The 22591-nt window shown below is 37.4% G+C and overlaps 1 protein-coding gene across 3 annotated transcripts in view; it reads right to left on the reverse strand.

Moving 5' to 3' along the window:
- Positions 1–22591, reverse strand: part of STAG1 (STAG1 cohesin complex component) — a 496597-nt gene that overhangs the window by 315002 nt on the left and 159004 nt on the right. For all 3 annotated transcript variants that reach the window (XM_086354992.1, XM_086354939.1, XM_086355119.1), the window contains exon 3: positions 20468–20570. Coding sequence is in view for 2 of the 3 variants with exons in the window: in XM_086354939.1 (XP_086211065.1) it covers positions 20468–20570 (103 nt within the window). In the remaining variant the exon portion in view is untranslated. The remainder of the gene's footprint in view (positions 1–20467; positions 20571–22591) is intronic.

Consider the following 22591-nt stretch of genomic DNA (forward strand, 5'->3'; position numbering starts at 1 on the left):
TTCCCTGGGATTGGGATGAAAATTGACACTTTCCATTCCTGTGGCCATTCTGAGTTTTCCAAATTTGCTGGCATATTGAGTGCAGCACTTTGATAGCATCATCTTTCAGGATTTGAAGTAGCTCCATTGGAATTCCATCACCACCACTAGCTTTGTTCGTAGTGATGCTTCCTAAGGCCCACTTGGCTTCACACTCCAGGATATCTGGCTTGAGATGAGTGATCACATCATCATGGTTATCTAGTCATTAAGATCTTTTTGTATAGTTCTTCTGTGTATTCTTGCCACCAATTCTTAGCATATTCTGCTTCTATTAGGTCCATGCCATTTCTGTCCTTTATTGTGCCCATGTTTGCAAGAAATGTTCCTCAGTATCTCTAATCTTCTTCAAGAGATCTCTAGTCTTTCCCATTCTGTTGTTTTCCTCTATTTCTCTGCATTCATCACTAAGGAAGGCTTTCTTATATCTCCTTGCTGTTTTTGGAACTCTGCATTCAGATGGCTGTATCTTCCCTTTTCTCCTTTGCCTTTCGCTTCTCTTCTTTTCTTAGCTATTTCTAAGGCCTCCTCAGACAACCATTTTGCTTTCCGGTATTCCTTTTTCTTGGGAATGGTTTTGATCAACACCTCCTGGACAATGTCACAAACCACAATCCATAGTTCTTCAGGCACTCTATCAGATCTAATCCCTTGAATTTATTTGTCTCTTCTACTGTATAATCTTAAGGGATTTGATTTAGGTCATACCTGAATGGCCTAGTGGTTTTCCCTATTTTCTTCAGTTTAAGTCTGAATTTGGCAATAAGGAGTTCATGATCTGAGCCACAGTCACCTCCTGGTCTTCTTTTTGCTGATTGTATAGAGCTTCTTCATCTTTGGCTGCAAAGAATATAATCAATCTGATTTTGGTATTGACCACCTAGTGATGTCCATGTGTAGATTCAGCTCGTCTTCTTGGAATAGGGTGGTTGCTATGACCAGTGCATTCTCTTGGCAAAACTCTGTTAGTCTTTGCCCTGATTCATTTTGTACTCCAAGGCCAAACTAGCCTATTACCCCAGGTATCTTTTGACTTTCTACTTTTGCATTCCAGTCTATGATGAAAAGGACATCTTTTTGGGTGTTAGTTCAAGAAGATCTTGTAGGACTTCATAGAACCATTCAACCTCAGCTTCTTCAGCATTACTGGTTGGGGTATAGACTTGAGTTACTGTGATACTGAATGGTTTGCCATAGAAACCAACAAAGATCATTCTGTTGTTTTTGAGATTGCACCTAAGTACTGCATTTCAGACTCCTCTGTTGACTATGATGGCTATTCCATTTCTTCTAAGCAATTCATGCCCACAATAGTAGATATAATGGTCATCTGAATTAAATTTGCCCATTCTGGTCCATTTTAGTTCCCTGATTCCTAAAAGGTCAATGTTCACTCTTTCCATCTCCTATTTGATCACTTCCAATTTACCTTGATTCACGGACCTAACATTCCAGGTGCCTATGCAACACTGTTCTTTACAGCATCATACTTTACTTCCATTACCAGTCAGTCCAGAAAAAAACTGGGATTTTTTTCTGCTTTGGCTCTTTCTCTTCATTCTTTCTGGAGTATTTCTCCACTCTTTTCCAGTAGCATATTGGGCACCTATCAACCTAGGGAGTTCATCTTCCAGTGTCCTATCTTTTTGCCTTTTCACACTGTTCATAGGGTTCTCGAGGCAAGAATACTGAAGTGGTTTATCATTCAGTTCTCTAGTGGACCACATTTTGCCAGAACTCTCCACCATGACCCGTCCAACTTGGGTGGCCCTACAGGGCATGGCTCATAGTTTCATTGAGTTAGACAAGGCACATTCTTCAATTAACAACCCATCCCATGCCATGCCCCCAACTTACAAAGAAAAGTCAACACCGGCTATCACCTTATCTATGTCTCACCTTTAGAGTCAAGATAGAGTAGCTTGCAGTCACTATTCTTGTTATCATTCCTATAAATTTCACTAGTATATAAACTCATTAGAGTTACTGATCAAACTCACCAGTAAAATTAATGTTGCTAAATTTAATAGACATTTTTTTGCAACCCTCCCAGCAAGCCACATTATCCCTATGTGCTTCAGATATCTCTTCCCTCCCTATATTCCTTCCCTGTCAGTGTTACCTTGCTGCTGCTAAGTCGCTTCAGTCGTGTTGACTCTGTGCGACCCCACAGACGGCAGCCCACCAGGCTCCCCTGTCCCTGGGATTCTCCAGGCAAGAATACTGGAGTGGGTTGCCATTTCCTTCTTCAATGCATGAAGGTGAAAAGTGAAGGTGAAGTCGCTCAGTCCTGTCCGACTCTGAGCGACCCCACGGACTGCAGCCTACCAGGCTCCTCCATCCATGGGAATTTTCCAGGCAAGAATACTGGAGTGGTTTGCCATTTCCCTCTTCAATGCATGAAGGTGAAAAGTGAAGGTGAAGTCGCTCAGTCCTGTCCGACTCTGAGTGACCCCACGGACTGCAGCCTACCAGGCTCCTCCATCCATGGGATTTTCCAGGCAAGAGTACTGGAGTGGGGTGCCATCGCCCTCTCCGTGCAGTATTACCTTAGGTCTCTGCTAAGCACCTTCTCAATCTTTATACGCTTTCTTGAGTGGTTTAGTTCTCTCTCATACCAGCCTGTTTTGGTTATCAATTTACTGTTCTCCAAATGTACTCTATTTTGCCACACTTTGTGATGCTGGAACTGGATTCGGTAAACATTTTTCTAGTCGTCTGCTGCAATGGTAAGCTTTATAACTCAAATGACCTGGAGGAACACTATAAAGCACAGCATAGTGGCGCTTCTCTTCCTGCTCATAGGACACATTCCCATCATTCTCTATTCTTATATTCTTCAAAGTATCTCTCACTCCTCTTGATATTATAGTTAATAGCCTGACCTCTATTTGTGTATGTGGATTAATACATAATAAATTTACTGCCTATTTTTAAATAAAGTATTTTTAGAACAGTGTTAGCTATACAAAATAAAGTCGTGAAGACAGTACAAGGAACCCCCACATATATCTTATCTAATTAGACCTATTATTAACACCTTATTATTTGTATGATATGTTACCATTAATGAACCACTATTGATACATTAACAAAAGTCCATATTTAATTCAGATTTTCCTAGTTTTTTTTTTTAATGATCTGTTCTAGAAGCCCACCCAAGGGCTCTTAGACATATTCACATCATGTCTCCCTAAGCTCCTCTTGGCTGCAACAGTTTTTATTCTTTCCTGGTTTATGGTGACCTTGAAAATTTTAAGGAATTTTGGACAAGTATTTTATGTTGTATAGGTATTTTATACAACGTTCCTCAACTGGGTCAACTGGGGTTTGTCTGATGTTTTTCTCACAACCAGACTGGAATTATGGGTTTGGAGAAGAAGATATGAGAGATAAAGTGTCATTTTTGTCACCTCACAATCAAGGGTATAGTCTAACACATGACTTATCATTCTTAATGCTGACCTATTAATCAGTTGGCAGAGGTGATTATTTGTCAGGTTTTCCACTAAAGTTACTTTTACTCTCCTCTCCATGCTTCACTGTTTGGAAGAAAGTCACTATGTGCATTCCACATTGAAGGGGTGAGGAGCTATGCTCCACCTCCTTGGAGGTCGAGCATTTATACACACAGTTTGATATTCTTTCATCATGGGAAATTTCTCTATTCTCTCTCATTCATTCAATCATTTATACTAATGTAGACCCATCAACATGTATTTTGGATTACAATTCAATATTATTTTATTTTGTTGTTCAACTTGTTTCAGCTTTGGCCATTGAGAGATCTTTCAGTTTTGTCTCCTATGTCCTTCTGACATATTATATATATTGTGTGATAAATACGCACATACTCCATTGTGTGTATTTTTTATTTAGTACTTGGTTACTTTCTGGCAGCACAACATTCTCCATGCTCATATTGTATATTCTGTTTTCCAGTTTTAGACTCGGGTAATAGTCCTGGTTCCTTTTATTAGAGAATTTTATTAGGAATGAAGATCTGGGCACTAGGTTTTGCTCCTTGATACTGAGTGCCCTTGCTTCTAGGCCCTTAAGTGGGCAAAACAATGAAATGTATGTTCCATGTATATACACATAACTACAAATATTTCTGTATGCAATGATCTGTTATCTATATTAAGTAAAGCAAATTTTTTTTGTAACTGGTATCTCCAACTCTAATCCATTAGCATATGGATGCTTCCTCCCCTTACTCATCTACAAACTCCCACTCCAACAGTGAGAAATCTGGCTCTCATCAGTGTACTTATATAGCAGTATTTTAAGCCCTAGTAGTATTTTAAGCCCTACCCCATGGGAAACAATTTTATGAACTAGATTGCAGTTCTTTTATGCATTGTGTACAGCAGTTTTCTTCGACTTTAGTCTTACAGACTCATTTCCAAAGTTACTAAAGACAGCAACAGTGTTAGATGATATTGATTCACTCTACATTCCATCCTAGTATTCCCCTGACCTTACAAATGATTTTTTAAACATGTGAATTAATAAAATTCACTTTTTATGAAAAGTTTGATGATTTTTGACAAATACATAGTGTCATAAATGCACAATTATGGTATAACAGAAAAAAGTTTCACTACCTTAAAAAATGCCTGTGCTTCACATTTAACCCTCCCACTTTCCCTTGGCAAACTCCAAAAAATATTTTTTAATCACCACTACTGTTTTGTCTTTTACACAGTCATGTAATTATAGTCACACAGCATACACTTTCATACTGGTATTTTTCATCTTAACAAAACGAATTAAAGATTGATCCATGTCTTTTAGTAGGTGAATAGCTCATTTCTGTTTATCTGTAAACAATATTCCACTGTATGCATGTACCATGTTTTGTCATCCATCTACCTAACGGTGGACATCCTGCCCACCATTTTTGGCAGTTAGGAATAAAACTCCTATAAGAATTTACATGCAGAATTTTGTATAAACAAAACTTCCAAATCCATTGTGCAAACACCTAGGATTACCAGATCATATGGTAAAACTATGTTTAGCTTAGTACAAAACTTCCAGTCTTCCAAAGTGGCAACACCATTTCACATTCTAACAAGCAATGAGTTCCAGCTTCTGTTGCTTCACATTCGTGCCAGGAAATTGGTATTGCCAGGTTCTTAGATTTCAGCCACTCTAACACGGAGACAGTTAGTTGTCTTAATTCACGATCCTTGAATGATAAATGATTAAAGAATTTTCAACAAATGATAATTTCTCAAATTACATTTTTCTGTTTGAATTACTGGTGAAGGTTTATCTCCTGATGAGACTCTCCAACCTTGTACAATCTAACATCATAACCTCTATCCTCACAAAGCTATTGGGATGGTGCAAAAGTAAATGTGGTTTTGCACTGTTGAACTTTGCTGTTTGATATTGGAATATACTGTTAAATACATGTGATTATCATATACATCATTTAAATGTACATTTCTCACTTTTTTTCCTAATGACTTAACACTTGCTCTTTATTTTATATTTCTTCTAGAAAGCAAAATTTGAGCGTTTTTTTTTTTTTTAATTTGAGTTCAAAATAGGTCATAAAGCATCAGTGACAACTCACAACATCAACAATGCATCTGGCCTAGGAACTGCTGGTGGTTCAAGAAGTTTTGCAAACTACACAACAGCCTTGAAGATGAGGAGTATAGTGGCCAACCATCAGAAACAGACAACAACTAATTGAGAGCAATCATCGAAGCCAATCCTCTTACAACTACACATGAAGTTGTCAAAGAACTGAATATAAACCATTCTACAGTCATTAGGCATTTGAAGCAAATTGGAAAGGTGGAAAGGCTTGGTAAATAGGTGCCTCATAAGCTGACTGAAGATCATAAAAAAGCGTCATTTTGACTCACAATAGCCACAAACCATTTCTCGATTGAATTGTGATGTGCAAGGAAAAGTATATTGTATGGAATAACTGATAACGACCAGTTCAGTGGCTGGACCGAGAAGAAGTTCCGAAACACTTTCCAAAGCTAAACTTGCACCCAAAAAGGTAACAATCACTGTTCGGTGATCTGCTGCCGGTCTGATCCACCACAGCTTTCTGAATCTTGGCAAAACCATTATATCTAAGAATTATGCTCAGCAAACCGATGAGATGCATTGAAAAGTGCAATGCCTGCAGTCAGCATTAGTAAACAGAATGAGCCAATTCTTCACAAAGATGCCCAAATGCGCATAACACAACTAAAGCTTCAAAAGTTGAATGAACTGGGCGACAAAGTTCTATTTTATCCCCCATATTTATCTGACCTCTCGCCAACCAATTACCACTTCAAGCATCTTCACAACTTTTTGCAGGGAAAATGCTTCCACGACCAGCAAGACACAGAAACTGTTTTCCAAGAATTCACTGAATCCCAAAGCACTGACTTTTATGCTAGAGGAATAAACAAATTTATTTCTCATTGGCAAAAATGTGGTGATTGCAATGGTTCCTATTTTGATTAATAAAGATGTATTTGAGCCTAGTTATAATGATTTAAAATTCATGATGACATAATTACTTTTGTACAACTTAATATTTCAAAGGGTAATAATATAAACATTACCTTTTAGTATCTTGTGACTTTTCAGACTCCCTTGGTTACATATTTTTGATACAAAGGTTAGGACACCTGTAAACATAGTCTCATTCCTGGACAAGAAATCATGGTGCTCTCATATGAAAGAAATGGGTGATGCTCTGTATCAAACTTACTTGACTGGTCCAGTTTCCAGTGGTGCCATCTTAAGAACTGAGCCATACTGACCAGTGTGAAATAATATCTCATCTGTGGCTTTAATTTGCATTTCTCTAACAATTAGCAATGAGTATCTTTCCATGTGCCTATTGACCATCTATATATCTTCTTTGGATATATACTCTTTGGTCTTCTGCCTCCCCTCCTTTTTTGACTGAGCTGTTTGTTTCCACAATATTGAGTTGAATGAGCTGTCTGTATATTCTGGTTATTAATCCCTTGTCAGTCATATCATTTAAAAATATTTTCTCCCATTCCGAGGTTGTCTTTTCTTTTGTTGATGGTTTCCTTTGTGCAAAACCTGTGCAAAAGCTTTTAAGTTTAATGAAGCCCCATTTCTTTATCTTTTCTTTTATTTCTTTTGCCATGGGAAACTACTTGAAGAAAATATTGCTACCATTTGTGTCAGAGAGAATGTCTAGCCTTTTTTCTCTTCCAGGAGATAATATAGTGTCATTTCTTTAGATCATTAAAGCATTTTTTAGTTTATTAATGTACATAGTACACAGGAATGTTCCAATTTCATTGCTTAAAATACAGCTGTCCAGTTTTCCCAACACAACTTATTGAAGAGGGTGTGTCTTTTCTTTTTCCCATTGTATATTCCTGCCTCCTTTGTCATAGATTACTTGCCCGTGAACACATGGGTCTATTTCTGGGCTCTCTATTCTGTTCCATTGATCTATATGCCTGTTTTTCATGCCAATATCACACTGTTTCAGTTACTATACCTTTGTAGCATAGTCTGAAGTCTGGAAGGGTTACCCCTCCAGCTTTGTTCTGTTCCCTCAGTATTGCTTTGGCAATTCTGGGTTCCATATAAATTTCAGGGCCATTTGGTCTAGTTCTATGAAAATGTTATGGGCATTTTCATATAGATTGCATTAAATCTGTGGACTCCTTTGGGCACTATCGACATTTGAACTATTAATTCTTCCAATTTAGGAGCATGGGATATCTTTCAATTTCTTTAAATCATTTTCAGTTTCCTTTATCAATGTATTATCATTGTCAGCATATAGGCCTTTCAACTTGGTTAAGTTTATTCTTAGGTAATTTTTGACACAACTTTAAATGAGATTTTTCTTTAGCTTTCTCTTTCTGATATTTCATTTTACTATAAAGAAATGTAACAGAACACCTCACACTGGTCAGAATAGCTATTATCAACAAGTCTAGAAATAAATGTTGAAGAGGGTCTAGAGAAAAGGGAACCGTCCTACACTGTTGATGCTTATATAAACTGATACAGTCACATGGTACAGTATGGAGGTTCCTTAAAAACAAACAAACAAACAAAAAAACTGAAAATGAAGCTACCATATTATCCAGCAATTCCACTCTTGGGTATAAATCAGGAAAAAAATGAGAACTCCAACTCAAAAAGATACATCCATCCCAATGTTCACAGCAGCACTAAATACAAAAGTCAAGACATGGAAACAACCCAAGTGTCCCTCAACAGTCAACTGGCTTAAAAAGATGTGGCACATATATAATGTAGTATAACTCAGGCACAACAAAAAATATTACCATTTGCAGCAACACAGATGTACCTAGAGAATATTATATTTAATAAAGTAAGACAGAGAAAAACAAATATTATATCACTCATATGTGGAATCTAAAAAAAAAAAAAATGTATCTGTATACAAAATAGAAACATACTCACAGATGTAGAAAACAAACATGGTTACCAAAGGGGAAAGGATAAATTAGGAATATGGAATTAATAGATACAAACAACTAAAACAGATAAGCAACAAGAAATGTGCTTACTGTAAGCACAAAGAAATATACTCAGTATCTTATAATAACCTATAATGATCTATAACCTATAATGGAAAATAATCTGAATTATATAACCTGAATCACTTTGTTGCATACCTGAAACTAACAATATTACAGATTAATTATGCTTCGATTTAAATAAGTTAATAGAAAAAAAAAAAAAAAAAACTGAGTCTTTCCCTTAATTCGGAGGTTACTAATGCCTTAAAAACCCAGCCAGTAACTCAGTTCCCTGGAGGTAGATTCCTGTCCATTATCAGTTTGTCTCAGGGACTGAAATCCTATCCTTGAATCCCAGGCCATTGGGGGGGCCCTCATAACAGGCTACCAGGCAATACAGGTGCTAGCTCTAGACCAGATGTACCTTATGATCCTAGAGTTACAGTTTCCCTGGTAGAAGATGATCAGCTTACTCCATTTATCCCAGCTATTACCTGTCTAGTAAATCTTTCTTCCACTAATGGAAAGTGAACCTCTTTCCAAATATGTGCCTCAACCAAGTATGCATGCCTAGCTTCTCATGTCTTATCTCACAGAGGCTCATTTATTCTACCTCTAAGAATTTATGCTTAATAGCCCAAGTGACACTAAGCGGTAATATTATCAAATATGCATTACGTGAATTTAATCACGAGCAAAGAGACATGCTCAAATTGATTCAATCTACAGAATGTATCAGACAATTTCTTTCACTCATTCAACACAACTTTTCTTTCTATATTCACTGTCCAGTTACTATGTGCCAAAAATATTAAACAGTTGATCCTTCTATATAGTAGCACACTATCTCTCAAAAAACTCACAGTGTTTAAAATGTATTTTTCAACATCCTAATACAATTCTGTCATTTGGTGGTGGACGAGGGACACTGAAGCTTCAAATCCCATAAACCACAGTGCAAGTGAGACATCTATAGTACACAGGGTTCAGGTATTCACAGCTATAGGTAATTCAAGGGACACTGTGGGGAAAAAAGACACGAACAAATACCTGGGGGGCGGGGAGGGGAGTGGGCGGACGACTTTCTAAAACAAACCCTGACTCAATGTATAAAGTAATGAATTTTCTGGAAAACAGACTCAGGAATTCAAAAACCTATATACATCGTTCACTTTGTGAAAATGATGCAATTTAACGTCAGAGTGTACGCTTGCCTGGAGAATCCCATGGACGGAGGAGCCTGGTAGGCTGCAGTCCATGGGGTCAATAAGAGAAGGACACAACTGAGTGACGTCACTTTCATTTTTCACTTTCATGCACTGGAGAAGGAAATGGCAACCCACGCTAGTGTTCTTGTCTGGAGAATACCAGGGATGGGGGAGCCTGGTGGGCTGCCATCTATGGGGTCACACAGAGTTGGACACGATTGAAGCGCCTCAGCAGCAGCAGCAGCAGCAGACCAATCTTTAGAACAAATGCTTTACTACAACTCTATACTACTTAATTTAAATGTATATCTACACTTCTAGTAAACTATTTTAAGTTGGCATAGTTGGACAAGAAGATTTTCCAAACCTACTCTATCCCACAAGTTCTCTACAGGATAAATTGCAGTCTATATGTACAATAACTTGTCTACAAACTTTAAGAAACAGAGAGAGAAACTGAGCCTAACCTAAACTTATTCATGAGGTATGAATATAAAGTAATCCTCATCCTTTCACAAATAATGAATATTAAATATGTGGGGTAGCTTAAAGTAAAATCTTCAGAAACTAACAACTGAAACAGAAACACAAATAACTACAATAAACTATAGAATATTTTAAAAAAAGACTTTTCATGGAAACTTGCTTTAAGATAAGTACTGGAAGGGTTCTATGAAAGGAAAAATAATTTTCACTGACTGATAATCAGGGAAAACGTCACACTAGAGATAAGTATAAAATTGAGACTTGATCAATTAAATACAATTAATAAAATTAGTTAGATTACTATGAACAGAATTTAGGAAACAAAGATTTCAAAAAGAAAATAAACACCATGAGCTAAGGTTCAGTTCAGTTCAGTGGCTAAGTCGTGTCTGATTCTTTGCAACCCCATGAACCACACAGCACACCAGGCCTCCCTGTCCATCACCAACTCCCGGAGTCGACCCAAACTCATGTCCACTGAGTCGGTGATGCCATCCAACTATCTCATCCTCTGTCGTCCGCTTCTCCTCATGCCCTCAATCTTTCCCAGTATCAGGGTCTTTTCAAATGAGTCAGCTCTTCACATCAGGTGGCCAAAGTACTGGAGTTTCAACTTCAACATCAGTCCTTCCAATGAACACTCAGGAATAAGTAAAAACACACAAGCCATATACAGAAGGACAAAAGAGATGTATTTGACTGAATAAAAGGTTATGAGTTTACAAACACAATAAAATAAGTTAGAAGAACATGCCCCAAATAAAAAGATGCTTCTTAATATTTGAACAAGTTAAAATAAAAAAGGGTCAACCTGGCAGTGATTTAAAAAATAGGATGGAAAAGGGAAAAGTTTAAAAACAGGAAGGTAACTACAAAGTCCTTTAAAGTGAGGCCTAAAGAAAGGAACATTGGAAATGTAAAAAAAGGGACAGATTGTATAAGACATTATGAAACAAAAATTCATGAGACTTGGAATCTCATTAGATATAGGATGGAGGGGAAGGGATTTGGGATGAGGAAATTAAATGGTGACTGCTGTTTTAATTCTAGATTCCTGGAAAAATTATGGTATCTTTTAGCATAATTAAGGAAGCCAGAACTAAATGTTAGTCTATAGAAGAAATGTTCAATGAAAAAATTTTCAAAATAAAATAAGAAAGCTGATTTGACAAAGAGGAAATAGATACAAATCCAACTGATAATTACATTTCCAAAACTGATCATAAAAGTATGTAGGCTTAAGCTGCAAAAACTATTTTAAAAAGATATTTCAGTTGCTTAGAAAATTAAAAATAGAAAAAGTGGTATGGAAAAGGACCAATAGGCAATTCAGAAAAGAAATACAAATGACCACTATTGCAGAACATATTGACAAAATGTTACAGTACTTAAAAAAAATCAGAAAAGATTTAACAATCAGTATACTCAAAAGTAATATAAGTAATGCCATATATTTTGTTGTGTGAAAAGTAAGGCGGTAACATACATTAAAACCTTCAAAATATATAGCATATCTTTTGAGTAATAAATTCTAATTTTAAGAATCTAGACTAAAAAGTATCTATGGCTCTAGAACAAAATTTATTCCTGAGATATAACCTTATGTCTGCATGGTTTAAATTAGTAAGCAAATTTTAACATTTATGTTCAAGAATAGGGAATCAATTAGATAATTACAGGCAGAATACTATGAAGTGATTAAATTTATAAAATATATATCATAAAATTCATAACATAAACAATAGTACCAAGGAATTTAGAATATCTAATTTTCAAAAATATATTCACTTGTTAACCTTTACTTCTGATACTCATTGTTAATGTTTTGTTGTATATGCTACACTAAATTTTCTATGTACATGAATATATGGGCAGAAAAGTAAAAATTGTATCTCTTTTTTTACTTTTCCTACTTACCCTACACAAATATGAAAGTTAAATAATGTTCAGAATATAAGTACTGGTTCTCACTTAAATAGAATGGAGAACAAAAAACATAATAAAACATTAAACCAGAGAGTAAAGACAAGTGACGTTACAGTTATGCTGATTTACATGACAGCTAAAAGAAACATGAAATCCTGGACTGGATCATGAACCAAGGGGAAAAAAACTTTTTTCTTTTATTTAGGGCATTATTAGAATATCAGACAAAATCTGAATGAAATTTATGCACATAAGGTCAGTATTATACAAATATTGTTTTCCTTATTTTTCAAACATGTACTGTGGTTGTGAAGAATATATGTGATTTTAAGAAAATGTATACTAAATAAAGTACTAGGAGTTAAGTGGCATCATGTCAACAAAGTACTCTCAAAGAGTTAAAAAATAATAATTTGTATATAATAGATTTGTATATATAAATGTATACTTACATTTATGCATTTGTCTGTATATATATAGAGAGAAAATATGATAAAGCAAATATTGTAACATGTTAACATTTGGACAATATGCATGAAGAATCTGCACAGGAATTCTTTGTAGAATTCTTGGAATTCATCTGTGACTGAAATTATCTCAAAATTTAAAAAATTTTAAACACTAAGGAAAAAAGAGTGATGATTTAACAAAATTAAACACCATTCATTAACTCAATAAACAGTCACTGAAGTCAAACAGTAGTATAGAGCAGTAAACAAACCAGATAAAAATCCCTCACTTCAAGCAGCTTACCTTCTAACAGACACTGACATTGACATTTAAGTCGCTCATTCGTGTCCGTCTCTTTGCGACCCCATGGACTGTAGCCTACCAGGCTCCTCCATCCATGGAATTTTCCAGGCAAGAGTACTGGAGTGGGTTGCTATTTCCTTCCCCAGGAGCTCTTCCCAACCCAGGGATCAAACCCGGGTCTCCTGCATTGTAGGCTTACCGTCTGAGCCACCAGGAAGTCAGACAATGAATAAACACCTAAAGGACATACTATGTGAGATAACAATAAGTACTACAGAGAAAGGGGAGAACACACAAACACACATACGATGAGGACAAAAAGGGGAGAAAACACACACACACACACACACACACACACACACACACACACGATGAAGACAAAAAGTCCCTTGCAGTAGGAGGGAAGATACACAATTCCAGATACGATCATTAAGGGAGTCCCCACTGAAAAGATGACACAGGACTCTGAGTCAAGGAGCACACATGATAGGTTTCAACAAAAGCACATGATGGTGGCTTAACTCAGCATTACAGTAAAAAATGATTGATGCAATTTGCAAATCAATTAGACAACATATGTTGATAGTTTAGATATAGTCTGGGAAAGAAAGATTCAATGGCTACATGGTTTACAGCTGAGCAACTAGAAGAACAAAGCTACCATGAAAGGGCTGAGCAGGGGATAGGAAGCGTGAAAGTTTGGCTTTTTTAAATATCTTGGGACCATTAAATACCTAAATGATGATTCTCAGTGGATACTAGATGTGGTCTGGAATCCAGAGTAAAGTTCAAGCTGGAGACATAAATCTGGGTAACATGAGCTTACAGATGGTGAGGAGAGAGAAAACGATGTCCATTAATTCCTAATAAAATCACAAGGGTAGAAGAAACATGATACTATATAGTGTTTGTTTGGAGATCAATAATTATTTGAATTGTTGTTGTTCAGTTACTCAGTCTTGTCCAATACTTTGCAACCCCATGGACTGCAGTACACCAGGCCTCCCTGTCACTCACCATCTCCCAAAGTTTACCCAAGTTCATGTTCATTGCATCGGTGACACCATCCAGCCTATTCTTCTGACAACGACTTCTTCTTCTGCCCTCAATATTTCCCAGCATCAAGAATTTTTCCAGGGAGTCAGCTGTTCACATCAGGTGAACAAACACTGAAACTTCAGCTTCAGTCCTTTCAAAGAATATTCAGCCTTGATTTCCCTTAAGATTGACTGGTTTAATCTCCTTCCAGTCCAAGAGACTCTCAAGAGTCTTCTCCAGCACCACAGTTTGAAGGCATCAATTCTTTGGTGTTCTGCGTTCTTTATGTCCCGCTCTCACAACCATATGTGACCGGTGGGAAGACAATAGCCTTGAATATACAGACTTTTGTCAGCAGACTAATGTTTCTGCTTTTGAACACACTGTCTCAGTTCAGTTCAGTCACTCAGTCATGTCCAACTCTTGGCAACCCCATGAACTGCAGCACGCCAGGCCTCCAAGTCCCTCACCAACTCCCGGAGTTCACTCAAACTCATGTCCATCGAGTCAGTGATGCCATCTAGCCATCTCATCCTCTGTCATCCCCTTCTCCTCTTGCCCCCAATCCCTCCCAGCATCAGAGTCTTTTCCAATGAGTCAACTCTACCCATGAGGTGGCCAAAGTACTGGAGTTTCAGCTTCAGCATCATTCCTTTCAAAGAACACCCAGGACTGATCTCCTTTAGAATAGACTGGTTGCATATCCTTGCAGTCAAAGGGATGATCAAGAGTCTTCTCCAACACCACAATTCAAAAGCATCAATTCTTCGGCGCTCAGCTTTCTTCACAGTCCAACTCTCACACTCATACATGACCACTGGAAAAACCATAGCCTTGACTAGATGGACCTTTGTTGGCAAAGTAATGTCTCTGCTTTTGAATACGCTATCTAGGTTGGTCATACCTTTACTTCCAAGGAGTAAGCGTTTTAATTTCATGGCTGCAATTACCATCTGCAGTGATTTTGGAGCCCCTAAAAATAAATTCAGCCACTGTTTCCACTGTTTCTCCATCTATTTCCCATGAAGTGATGGAACCAGATGCCATGATCTTCGTTTTCTGAATGTTGAGCTTTAAGCCAGCTTTTTCACTCTCCTCTTTCACTTTCATTAAGAGGCTTTTTAGTTCCTCTTCACTTTCTGTCATAAGGGTGGTGTCATCTGCATATTTGGGATTATTGATATTTCTCCTGGCAATCCTGATTCCAGCTTATGCTTCTTCCAGCCCAGCGTTTCTCATGATGTACTCTGCACAGAAGTTAAATAAGCAGGGTGACAATATATAGCCTTGACATACTCCTTTTCCTATTTGGAACCAGTCTGTTGTTCCATGTCCAGTTATAACACTAGTAAAGTAATGCTCAAAATTCTCCAAGCCAGGCTTCGTGAACTCCAAGCCAGCAAAACGTGAACCGTGAACTTCCAGATGTTCAAGCTGGGTTTAGAAAAGGCAGAGGAACCAGAGATCAAATTGCCAACATCCGCTGGATCATGGAAAAAGCAAGAGAGTTCCAGAAAAACATCTATTTCTGCTTTATTGAATATGCCAAAGCTTTTGACTGTGTGGATAATAATAAACTGGAAAATTCTGAAAGAGATGGGAATACCAGACCACCTGACCTGTCTCTTGAGAAACCTGCATGCAGGTCAGGAAGCAACAGTTATAACTAGACATGGAACAACAGACTGGTTCCAAATTGGAAAAGAAGTATGTCAAGGCTGTATACTGTCACCCTGTTTACTTAACTTCTATGCAGAGTACATCATGAGAAACGCTGGGCTGGAAGAAGCACAAGCTGGAATCAGGATTGCCAGGAGAAATATCAATAATCCCAAATATGCAGATGACACCACCCTTATGACAGAAAGTGAAGAGGAACTAAAAAGCCTCTTAATGAAAGTAAAGTGGACAGTGAAAAAGTTGGCTTAAAGCTCAACATTCAGAAAACTAAGATCATGGCATCTGGTTCCATCACTTCATGGAAAATAGATGGAGAAACAGTGGAAACAGTGGCTGAGTTTATTTTGGGGGGCTCCAAAATCACTGCAGACGGTAATTGCAACCATGAAATTAAAAGACGCTTACTTCTTGGAAGGAAAGTTATGACCAACCTAGACAGCGTATTCAAAAGCAGAGACATTACTTTGCCAACAAAGGTCCATCTAGTCAAAGCTATGGTTTTTCCAGTGGTCATGTATGGATGTGAGAGTTGGACAGTTAAGAAAGCTAAGCGCCAAAGAATTGATGCTTTTGAATTGTGGTGTTGGAGAAGACTCTTGAGCATCCCTTGGACTTCATGGAGACCCAACCAGTCCATTGTAAAGGAGAGTAGTCCTGGGTGTTCTTTGGAAGGAATGATGCTGAAGCTAAAACTCCAGTACTTTGGCCACCTCATGGGAAGAGTTGACTCATGGAAAAGACTCTGATGCTGGGAGGGATTGGGGGCAGGAGGAGAAGGGGATGACAGAGGATGAGATGGCTAGATGGCATCACTGACTCGATGGACCTGAGTTTGAGTGAACTCCGGGAGTTGGTGATGGACAGGGAAGGCCTGGCGTGCTGCGGCTCATGGGGTTGCAAAGAGTCGGACACAACTCAGTGACTGTACTGAACTGAACTGAACTGAATGGGGCCAGATCCCATTAGTTTTTTAATACTTAGTTCTAAGCCAGTTTTGCTACTCTCCTCCTTCACCCTCATCAAGAAGCTCTTTGATACCTCTTTGTTTTCTGCCATTAGAGTGGTATCATCCACATATCTGAGGTTGTTGATGTTTCTACTGTCTATTTTGATTCCACATTGTAAATCGTCCCATCCGGCATTTCTCATAATGTGTTCAGCGTGTAAACAAACACAGTGACAGCAGACAGCCCTGTCGTATTCCTTTCTCGATCCTGAACCAATCAGTTGTTCCATACAGGGTGTGAATTGTTGCTTCTTGACTCACATACAGGTTTCTCAGGAGACAGGTAACATGGTCTGGTATTTCCATTTCTTTAAGAGCTTTCCGTAGTTTGTTATGATTCACAGAGTCAAAGGCTTTAGCACAGACAATGAAACATGGTTTTTCTGGTATTCCTTTACTTTCTCTATCATCCAGCAGATGTTGGCAATTTGATCTCTGGTTCCTCTGCCTTTTTCAAACCCAGTGTGGACATCTGGAAGTTCTTGGTTCACATAATGCTGAAGCTTAGCATGCAAGATTTTAAGCATGACCTTACTAGCAAGGGAGATGACTACAACTGTCCTTTGATTTGAACATTCTTTAGTACTACCCTTCTTGGGAATTGGGATGAGGATTGACCTTTTCTAGTCCTGTGGCCACTGCTGGGTCTTCCAGATCCTCTGACATACTGAGTGCAACTCTTGGATAGCATCATCCTTTCAGAGCCACAATAATTAACAAGTACGAATTAGGACATCTGCAAAGTAACAGTTCAGTAAGAAAAGTCTCTGAAATAATAACCTACTGAAAAGAAACACCAAAAATGAAATGTCTCCTAAGAATTTAGAAATAAGGAAAATAATGCTGCCCAAAGCAGAAGTCCTTATACAATTTTTTCTTCATTTCACTGAGTAAATTAGTAAAATAAGAGATCCATAAAGTCCTTTTAACAAGAATGAATGGTAACAAAAAGTTTATGAACCAAAACTTAGAATTGTTCAAAATGGAGCCAGTTGAGGGCAAGTGCCCAAGCCATCTTCAGAACAGGTACTGTGGAATAACTCAAATATGATCATTCTGACAATTATACCTCTCAATTTTAATTAACATCTTGGTATTTTGGCATTCTTGAGGGAAAGAATTTGGGAGGCAGGTTATGAATTTAAATCCTAGCTTTGTTCCTTATGCAACAGTGTGACCTCAGCCACTTTCTTTTTTTGTTTTCTACTTTGTAAACTGCATACAAGACCTATTTAACAGTACTGGTATGAAGATTAAATGACATAAAAAACATCAATACAGTAAAAAGCCCAGAGTAGAAACTCAGGCAGCTCTTTTGTTTCCAAAGTTAAGAAATGGGTCTGAGTCAGGTAAAAATATAAAAAGCTATGTGACTAATGAGTGTGAATATAAGGACTAGAGTCTAACACATGTCTCTAGAATGCTATTATCCTATGATGGTTGACAGTTTTTCCATACTAGAAACATGGGATGAACATGTACTATTTACATATTAGATTATGTAGTAGCAGTTTCACTAAAGTCAGTGTTAGTCCTTCAGTCATGTCGGACTCTTTGCAAACTCACGGACTGTAGCCTACCAGGGTCCTCTGCCTATGGAATGCTCCAGGCAAGAATAATGGAGTGGGTAGTCATTCCCTTGTCCAGAGGATCTTCCCTACCCACAGACACAACCTCAGTCTCCTGCACTACAGATTCTTTACAGTCTGAACCACCAGGGAAGCCAATTTCACTAAAAATAAAATCTTATTTCTAACCACAAAAGAGCTAAGCATTTGGATACATAGACTCCTTTTCATCAGGAAAGCAAAACATTACATGAATATAGCTGTAGACTATAGCTATAGACAAGTCAAAACTAAATAGGTTATAAAAAATAATACAACAGACTGCTGAAGGGGTGATAAATTCTGTTTAGGAAAATAAATAAAGGTGTTCTTGAAGAAGACAGCACTTAACCTGAATTATTAAGTAAAGAATTTTAACTGGAGGGGAACAAATTCAAGAAAGCAATCATGTTTGCAGTATATTCTATTATCTTCAAGCAACTTTAGTCTTATTTCAAAATGTGTACTTATAAACAATGAATTGTAGAGAAGGCAATGTGACATGCCAATAGTCTTAGAAAAACCATATAGTAGTAAGACAAACTCAAAGAGTCTACCGCTTCTAGCTACAAGACTCTCACTTTGCCCAACATGTTTTTTAAAGGAATACCATAGCATCAAATACTTCTACAAAATAAAGGATTATAAAGACTGCCTATGATATATGTCTTTTCCTCCACTATTTTTTACTTTACATAAAGGTGAAGGATAAAATCAAGTGTAAAGAAAACTGTAGATGTCATCCTTCTATCCCTTTCTTTGTTGTTGTAAGATTGTCCTGGAAAGTAAATGCTATGGAGTTTCACTGAATCTAATAAGAAACTGTGGCAAACAGATAAATATTAATAGAACAAAATTAACATAAAAAACATTTTTGCTGCTGCTAAGTCGCTTCAGTCATGTTTGTCGCTGTGCGACGCCATAGACGGCACCCCACCAGGCTCCCCCGTCCCTGGGATTCTCCAGGCAAGAACACTGGAGTGGGTTGCCATTTCCTTCTCCAATGCATGAAAGTGAAAAGTGAAAATGAAGTCGCTCAGTCGAGTCCGACTCTTCGCGACCCCATGAACTGCAGCCTACCAGGCTCCTCCGTCCATGGGATCCTCCAGGCAAGAGTACTGGAGTGGGGTGCCATTGCCTTCTCCGAAAAAACATTTTTAAGTCACTACAGATGACATACATATATAATAACTGGTTAAATAACATAACCACTGATTGCAATAGGTAGATCATGAGTCAAACTAACAAACTAGTTTTTAAAAGATAATATTTATGAGATGATTATAAACTTTAAATGTCTTATTTGGTGATTTTACTAAAATACTGTCATCTTGCATTATAAGAATGATATTGGTTGTTGTTGTTTAGTTGCTACGTCATGCAGTGATGTTTAAAAAAGAGAGAAGGGAAGCCCTTATCTTTTAGATACATTCTGAAATATTCAAAGATAGAATGCTATCTAGAATGACCTTCAAAAATAACACAGGAAAAAAAGATTGGCAATGACTTGATAACTGCCATAACTTAAGATTTATATGCAGAGTTTATTATACTATTATGACTTCCACAGAAGGAGGCTAAATTTTTCCCTAATAAGAATTTTTTTTTCATAGTAAGAATTTTTATAAAATAAAATTTTAAAACTGCAATAACAAAGTCAACTCACCTTTATACTCATAAAGGTGAGTATAAAATAATACAAGCTTTAACCCACTGATACCATTGATACTACTGCCTCTGACAGTATTACTTTCAATTAAATGACTGTGTACTCATATGACATAAACATACCATACAATAAGAATAATTAGAGCTTTTCTAAACTTCTCAATCATGTGTAAATGAGAATATATTCTGAGACTGAACTCAAATACTACAAAAATGCATAAAGAGCTCACAAGAAATCAGAGCTCCATCTAAAAATAAAAAGCAAGGAAATCATAACTACATCTCATTCCATGTCGATCATCTTCCCAATTCCTTCACATGGACTACCATTTATTTATAAGAGAGGCATGGAAAGCAAAAAAGATACTATAATTAATTTTCTTTTTCTAACCACTGCTAAGGCTATTTATGAAGCAAAGTTTCCAAGACATTCTAATGTGTACGATTTTAAAAAGTATTTACAGTATTATAATTAACATATAGCTCATATCAAGAACCTTTACTTGGTAACCATTATAGAAACAAAGATGACAAGTATATACATACTGGAGGCCGGCCAGGTCGACCTCTTTTTCTTTTTCCTTTGACCTCTGTTTCTTCAAGTTCACTGCCAGCATCAGAATGGGCAGTAGTCTCATTAGTTGAATCTCTAGAAAATATAATACATTATTTTAGTGAACAAATTAATAAATACATACCTATTAACAATACAATGCAGCTCTATTCCTCTAGCTTTCTTACCTTTTGCTGTATGTACACATATAGCTAATTAGAAGTGGTTTATGCTTTCACGTTCAGAAAAAAATCTTTAGCAAATTCAAAATATTACCCTCCCTGGTTAATATTATGTAACAATGAATAAAATGATTTTCCAAACAGAGAAATACAGACAAGGAAATGACTGTGGAAATGGCAGCTGCTATAGAAAATATAAATGCAAAATACAACTGCAAAAGACTGATTCTTGAATATAAAAAAAATAAAGGCTTGGGAGGAACTTTATTGATTTCCTAATATAATGAAAGTGTGTTAGTAAATGTTTAAGAATGGCACTTCAAAGAACTTATGCACATAAATTATTAGAAACAGTACCAATGTAAATGCAGTAGAGCACACAAATTACAAACAATAATAAAAATGCACAATATTCTTTTTCATAAATTCTATCTAGTTCAGTTCAATCACTCAGTCGGGTCCAACTCTTTACAACCCCATGACCACAGCACGCCAGGACTCCCTGACCATCACCAACTCCCAGAGTTCACCCAAACCCATGTCCATTGAGTCAGTGATGCCATCCAACCATCTCCTCCTCTGTCGTCCCCTTCTCCTCCTGCCCCCAATCCCTCCCAGCATCAGAGTCTTTTCCAATGAGTCAACTCTTTGCATGAAGTGGCCAAAGTATTGGAGTTTCAGCTTTAGCATCAGTCCTTCCAAAGAACACCCAGGACTAATCTCCTTTAGAATGGACTGGTTGGATCTCCTTGCAGTCCAAGGGACTCTCAAAAGTCTTCTCCAACACCACAGTTCAAAAGCATCAATTCTTCGGCGCTCAGCTTTCTTTATAGTCCAACTCTCACATCCATACATGACCACAGGAAAAACCATAACCTTGACTAGACAGACCTCTGTTGGCAAAGGAATGTCTCTGCTTTTTAAGACACTGTCTAGGTTGGTCATAACTTTCCTTCCAAGAAGTAAGCGTCTTTTAATTTCATGGCTGCAATCACTGTCTGTAGTGATTTTGGAGCCCAGAAAAATAAAGTCTGACACTGTTTCCAGTGTTTCCCCATCTACTTCCCATGAAGTGATGGGACCAGATGCCATGATCTTAGTTTTCTGAATGTTGAGCTTTAAGCCAACTTTTCACTCTCCTCTTTCACGTTCATCAAGAGGCTCTTTCATTCTTCTTCACTTTCTGCCATAAGGGTGGTATCATCTGCATATCTGAGGTTATTGATATTTCTCCCAGCAATCTTGATTCCAGCTTGTGCTTCCTCCAGCCCAGTGTTTCTCATGATGTACTCTGCATAGAAGTTAAATAAGCAGGGTGACAATATACAGCCTTGACATACTCCTTTTCCTATTTGGAACCAATCTATTGTTCCATATCCAGTTCTTACTGTTGCTTCCTGACTTGTATGCAGGTTTCTCAAGAGGCACATCAGGTGGTCTGGTATTCCCATCTCTTCCAGAATTTTCCACAGTTTATTGTGATCCACACAGTCAAAGGCTTTGGCATAGTCAATAAAGCAGAAATAGATGTTTTTCTGGAACTCTCTTGCTTTTTCCATGATCCAGCAGATGTTGGCAATTTGATCCCTGGTTCCTCTGCCTTTTCTAAAAGCAGCTTGACCATCTGGAAGTTCATGGTTCACGTATTGCTGAAGCCTGGCTTGGAGAATTTTTAGCATCTATCTAGTTTACAGATTCATATAAAATGATTTGGTAATTTTGTGAAACTCTTGTATCCCTAGCTAACCTATGGTTTCAACTGATGAGCGAACAGGCTTTTGATGTGCAAGACAGTTGATACCTTTGTGCACTTTAATGAACAGAATGCAAAAGAAATGACAAAGCCATCTGTTGGAACTTCACTCACTGGTCAATGTTGTGAGCATCTTCTTTACTGAATTGCATATGTAATAGTTCTCGAACACTAGAAGGATA

This window comes from Bos grunniens, chromosome 1, assembly GCF_055505025.1.
Source record: "Bos grunniens cultivar Pamir isolate PY7600 chromosome 1, Bosgru_T2T1.0, whole genome shotgun sequence".
NCBI lineage: Eukaryota > Metazoa > Chordata > Mammalia > Artiodactyla > Bovidae > Bos > Bos grunniens.